Source organism: Gavialis gangeticus, unplaced genomic scaffold, assembly GCF_001723915.1.
Source record: "Gavialis gangeticus isolate Ggan-Ray unplaced genomic scaffold, GavGan_comp1, whole genome shotgun sequence".
Classification (NCBI taxonomy): domain Eukaryota; kingdom Metazoa; phylum Chordata; order Crocodylia; family Gavialidae; genus Gavialis; species Gavialis gangeticus.
The window spans coordinates 118682193-118688362 of NW_017729022.1; the positions used below are offsets into that span (position 1 = coordinate 118682193).

Genomic DNA, 6170 nt, shown 5'->3' on the forward strand with positions numbered 1-6170 from the left:
AGAGAGAAAGGCTGGAGGGCTGGGGGAGGGGGGCAAGGGGCAGATTAGCTCCTTCAGGCACAGGCAGGCCAGCACAGGGACAGCAGCCTGCCTGCCTGCCTGCCTTCCTTCCCCTTCTCAGACTGATGCACTTTTTATCTCCCACAGCCAGGAGGTGTCCTCATAGAGAAGACCCACAATGCCTTCCTCTGCAGTGAAGGTATGGAAAGATGGCCCCAATTACTCTGACTTGTGGGAGGGTCCTGGAGGATCTCACCTTCCACCAGGGTGCCAGAGCCTGCTCAGAGAGGAAGTGCAGGCAGCACCTTACCTTTCTGGCCAATGACCTGAAATGTCCTAGCTCCCCACAATGAGGGTACGGGAGGCTCCCTGTGGTACAAAGAGCATTCGGCCGAGACACCTGCCCGAGTCTGCATATCATGCTTAGACCCTGCTCCCCTCGCAGCCTGAGCAGCATCTTTCACACCCAGCTTCTGTGTCATTAATTCCTGGGCTGTTTCTTCCTCAGGGGATCCAGTTTCTGGTGATGTTTCCCTGCAGCTGCCCAGCCAAGTCCTGGAGGGATCTGGCGGAGCCACTGTCTCTGTTATCAGTGAGGTGCTCCTACCTGTGTCCTGGCTCCCAGGAGAAATCATAGAAACATCATAGAAAAGTAGGACTGGAAGTTTATCTAGTCCAACCCCTGTCTGAGGCAGGATCATCCCCATCCAAACTGTCCCATACAAATCCATAATCTAATCTCTTCATAAAACTACTGTCAACCCTGGCATAACACAAGACATAACACTCTAGCCTGCTACAGGTAAAGCAAGGGAATTATGGCAGCCAATGCCCTGCTTCTAGAAAAGTTTGTTAATATATGCTCAAGAGATCCCAGGTACAGGGCCACACTCCCCATTTCAGAGGAAAATAAAATCCCCCACAGTCCATATTAATCCAACCATGGGGTAAAATTCCTTCCTAGCCTCAAATATGGTGGTTGGTTGGTCCCTGAGCGGAGCAGCAAGTCCCTGTAATCAGGAACCTCCAGCTTTAAGTCTCAGTAGGAGCACTGGCACATGCCAGTCAGAAACCCCAGCTTTGGCTGCAGTCAACATCCCTCTGAGGGAGTAAAAAATCCCACACCTGATACATGTAGCAGAAAAGCAGGGGAGGATGGGCAGGATTCCCTTCCAGCCCCATGTGGCAACCAGCACATCCCAGAAACATGGAAAATACCTATAGTAGATCATAGGCATAGCTACACCTAGATCATCCCTCACCAATGGTTGTCCAACCTCTTCTTGAATGCCTTTGGTGATGGACAGTCCACAGCTTCCCTAGGCAGTCTGTGCCACTGCCTCACTGTTGTAACAGTGAAGAAGTTTTTCCAGATATCCAATCTCAACCTGCTTTACTGCAACTTCAAGCCATTGGTCCATGTCCTACTCTCTGCAGCAAAAGGAAAAAAGTATTCTCCCTCTTTACGGTAGCCCTTCAAGTATTTGAAGACTGCTATCATGTCCCTCTTAAGTGACCATTTCTCAAGCTGAACATGCCTAGCTCCTTCAGCCTCTCCTGCTTTCTGAGCTCTTTATCATCTTTGTTGCCCACCTGTGGACCCTCACTAGAGACTTCCCCTGCATTTTTGAACTCACCCGGCCCTAGTCCACAGCCTCCGGCCTGTGAGATACCATGTGGCTGAAACCAAAGCCCCTGAAATCTGTATCAAAATCAAAATCCTTCGCTTCCTCAGAGGAGGGCTGTCCAGGATGAAGCTGATCTCCAGCAGCTGTGAGGGAGAAAGCCAGTTTCTTGAACAAGGCCATTTCACAGGTCTCAACCTGAGGAAAGATTTAATGAAATTGAGCCAAAAGGCCCTTCCAGTGTTGTCCCAGTTTCAGTCTCATTGATCTCCGCCACCACTAACTTATCTCTGCCCCTTGACCTTACACCTGGAGGTAGCTGCATAGGGTTGCATTGCCCCTGAATCCTCAAGTTTAGCAAAGCCAGGCTGATCCTCCTCCTCAAAATAGCTCAAGACTTGCACTCATTCTCTTCCTCTTCTCTAAGCTCCCTGCAGAGTATGGGTTTCTAATTTTGTGGTGCCCATGGCTGCACTGTTCCAGAGGATGGTCACCCCAGAACCATAAAGAGAGAGAGATATTATCAGTGTCCTGTGCCACAGAGGACACCTTTTTGTCCAGAAGCCTGTCAGAGGTCAGAGAAGGCAGGAGTCATGCCAGGCAGTAAGACAGAGCTCAGAGGCATAACTAAGAATTTTGCATCCTGATCAGAGATACTGGAGAGTGGGGGTGAGGGGCACTGGAGAAGGAAGAGGGGCAGGAGAGAGGGGCTAGGGACAGTACTGAACACCAGGGGCGCCTATACACACTACGGGTTTTAATCCTCATTAAATTAAATAGGTTTATACAATTTAAACTTGTTTATTTTGGAGTGTTGCATCTGTGTTATACGCACTCCGTTTTCAAACAAATGAAACTAGGCCTCTGGCTGGCACTGCAGGACAGTGAGACAGTCCAGCGCTGCACCACCCCCCTGGTCCAGGGCCCCCCACCCTGTGCCCATGCCCCACCACACAGCTGTGGAAGCAGGGAGCTGGTAAACAAGAAAAAAAGAAAAAGCCACACAAGAAAAAAAAAGTGGAGGCAATTCAAAAACCAAAGCAACAACTCAAAGGGGTGATCTACAAAAAAGTCACAGCACCATCTGTTGGACAAAGCGGCTCATTACAAGTGTTTGAGTACCCGTGTTTTTGCATACTATGAATCCATGGCTGCAACACTTTAATTCCAGGCAAACCAAACAAAACTACGTCCAAGGAGTTTTAGTTTAATGCACAAGAAAGACTTCTAAAGCATCGGGAAACCCCGCTCATGCAAACAGACATGCAACTGCAGCTCATGAAAGGGCAAAAATCTCGGTGTGTACATAAGCCCCAGAGAATTTTACAGCATGCAGGCTCAAGCACCCTGAAGAGCACCAGTCTTGCTCCCTGTTTCACCTGGCATCTGGAGCTGGTGCCCTGCTTGCCCATCCCTAGTTGCAGTACTGGCTGTGCTCACATGCTCATTCTTCTTTCTCTACTTTCAGGGGATATCACGGGTTCAGTGTCGCAGAATTTAGATCAGCTGCTCCAGATGCCTGTTGGCTGTGGGGAGCAGAACATGGTCAAGTTTGTGCCAAACATCCTGGTGCTCCAGTACTTAGAGAAGATAAAACAAGTGACTCCAAAAATCAAACAACAGGCACTGGAACACATGCAGAGTGGTAAGCAGGGTCCTTCCGTGTTTTCTCCGCTAAAAGGAAGGTGTTCAATATCAGAAACAAAGGGCTCTGGCAGACATGTGAAATGAGTCCAAGACTGAGATACCAAGGGCCTATTGGCCAGAACAGAGAGGCATGGGCAGAGCATTACATCTGGGAGATCTGTGACAATGTGCATAGCCACAAAGATTAAGGCAACTATCTCAAGGATGATAAACCTATGCATTTTGGCATACAGGACTTACTCTCTGTATTTGTTGATTAGGGTCCTGATGCTGGAGTTGGGGAAAAGTGGGTAGGTAATTAGTAATTTGCATTCCACACAGTGGGGAATCAGTGTTTCCTCATCTGCTGGAGGCAGAAAGAAGTTGTCTGTGTAGTTGTGGTCTGTTGCTGTAAGTGGCAATTCTCTGGCCAAAATTACCATAAGGTACAGTTAGGAGGAATCCCATAATTTGGTATTTCTTTGTATTTCAGAGTGTGCCTTGGGGTAGGTATGTGTGTGCACATTGTCTGTGTCTGGCTGAGCTGCCTGTTGGAGGAGACCAGAGCTCAGTACTCACCTCTCTGTGCTGTGCTTCACACTGGCCTGTGCTTCATTGTCTGCTGGGTTAGGGCTGCAGAAATCTCTGAGAAGGGCTGTGAGGAAAGGAGGAGAGCTGGCCTAGGGCCACGAGTATGTTGGAGGTCAGAAAGAGGAGGGAGGGAGCAGAGGGAAGCCTTTATCATGTGGATGAAACTAAAATAGTCCAACAGTTTGCACCAGAGAATGCCAAGGCTAGCTTCAGTCCTTCTCAGTATTAGATTTACTCCTTAACAATCATTTCCTTTATCTCCAAAGCATGTAGCTGAAGGGGAGTTAAAGGCTGGGTTAGAGAACCACAAATGGGATGGTGTCATGTATGTTCCCTCTGGCCTAACAGACGCGAGACTTAATCAGAGCCCATACCTTATTCATAGCAATGTGCTAGTTAGGGTTTCCTCAAGGAGAAGCCAAATTAAATGTGAGGGGGGTGAAGCAAATAAGTTTGTCCTATGGTCACCTTGGTGAAGACTAGGGGCAGACTCACTGGCACTCTCCAGCAGTCTGTACCACTCTGGTGAAGCAAGGTGACCCCAGGGTATTGCTGGAGCAGGACAAGGCAGCTGAGCTGTCTCTGTGTATCTTGTGTAGCAGATCTAGGGATTCCACTGCAGGGATCTGATCCCAGGGGAATCATCGCAGACCGGACCATTCATTGTCTCTGTCTCCCCAGGTTACCAGCGCCAGCTGCTCTACAAGCATGACAATGGCTCCTACAGCGCCTTTGGGAAGCGTGATGCTGAGGGCAACATCTGGTGTGTGGGCCATACTAGTGCGCTCCATTCACTTTCTGGCCCTGGCAGAGCCAAGGCCAGAAGCTGCCTGCTTTTGGGGGCAGCCAGGATAGATATCCTTTGCTCTCTGCCTGCAGGCTGACGGCATTTGTGGCTCGGGCCTTTGGCCAGGTGAGGGCCTACATATATATTGACGACCAGCCCGTGAAGGACGCTGTGGATTGGCTGGGACAGAACCAGCTGCCCAGTGGCTGCTTTCGGAGTGTGGGGAAGCTCTTCAACAACCAGCTGAAGGTACAGACACCTTTCACTGTTCATGGAGCAAGGGGGACTAGAGCAAGGGAAAGAGATGCTGGGTCTCTTGCTGTCTCCACAGGCCCATGCCAGGGCTCTCTGTAGCCACAGGAAAGTACTCCCCAAGCCCAGACAGAGCCATGACAGCTGGGCTGAAAAATGTATTTTGCAATATCAGTGTCCTTTCAGCTACTGCCCTGTACCTTCTTAATGGATCATTTCTGAGAAGTGCCAAAGCAGCTTCATAGGGACTCCATTTTCATGGCCTCTTGGTGAATCCAGATCAAATATGCCTTGTTTACTAGTAAAAAGATGCTCCAATTACCAGCCCTCAAATCCTTGACTGGGCACTGAGGCAGTAGGCCCCACATACCCAGCCCTCTTCCACATGCATCAACCCCCTAAATTAGGGAGGAAGGACACCATGGGCCTCCCCAAGCTGCCAGGAAACCATGCTGAGTGCATGAATGGCGCATGCCCCTGGTGGCTGGGGGGACATGGCTGCGCCGGCGGTGGTGGGAGCCTGGCGGTGGTGACTGGGGACCTCCTGCAGACACTGCCAGCAGTGTCGGCAGCGGGGGCTGAGTGCCGACCATGGGTCAGTGACCACCCGCAGGCACTGCTGGCAGCATCAGCAACAGCCAGGGGCAATCATGGATTGCTCGCAGGTGCTGCCGACAGTGTCGGTGGTGCCTTTTTCAGGGGGTGCACTGCCACATGCAGGGGGTGCAAAAGCACCCGCATGCAACCCCTATGCATCGCCCTTGGCTGAGTGTGTTACCAGGTGCCCCCCAAAGATGTCCTCACTTCTTTCTTCTTGGTGTTAATGCACAAAAAAGCACCAAGCCAGTTGGACTGATCGTCTTGGAAGTGAGGCTGAGTCCTATGGCATCGTGCCATAAACCCACCCTCTAAGCCAATCTTCACCAACTCCTTTCTGGCTTTGGTGCAAGGAGCAGGAACACATGGGTGGGGTTTCTCTCCTCAGGCAGGCGACTGAATGCCCTGCCTCCACAGTGTCAAAGTACCCAGAGAGAGCTCAGTCTCCAAGGTCCTTCTCCCCAAATGCCCTCCAAAATAAAACAGGGCCTTCTGTCAGGGTAAGTCACCTGAACCTGATTTGCCTGAAATGACAGCTCTGCCCTCATGGCATAGGAGAAGGAGAAGACTGCTGAGGTGGCAGCATCTGCTTTTGCCTCACCTGATGGCTACTGCTTCCTCCTCTTCATCACATGAATAGCATTCCAGATCAGGGTGTGGCAGAAAGCCACCTTGGTTTCTCCCCAGAAATC

The 6170-nt window shown here is 50.5% G+C and overlaps 1 protein-coding gene across 1 annotated transcript in view; it reads left to right on the forward strand.

The window, feature by feature from the left end:
* Nucleotides 1-107: 107 nt before the first annotated feature.
* LOC109296452 (alpha-2-macroglobulin-like protein 1) overlaps nucleotides 108-6170 on the forward strand; it is an 18799-nt gene continuing 12736 nt past the window's right edge. The window contains exons 1-5 of the mRNA XM_019515863.1: nucleotides 108-199; nucleotides 509-592; nucleotides 3087-3270; nucleotides 4524-4605; nucleotides 4722-4878. Coding sequence (XP_019371408.1) covers nucleotides 179-199; nucleotides 509-592; nucleotides 3087-3270; nucleotides 4524-4605; nucleotides 4722-4878 — 528 coding nt within the window. The 5' untranslated portion in view covers nucleotides 108-178. The remainder of the gene's footprint in view (nucleotides 200-508; nucleotides 593-3086; nucleotides 3271-4523; nucleotides 4606-4721; nucleotides 4879-6170) is intronic.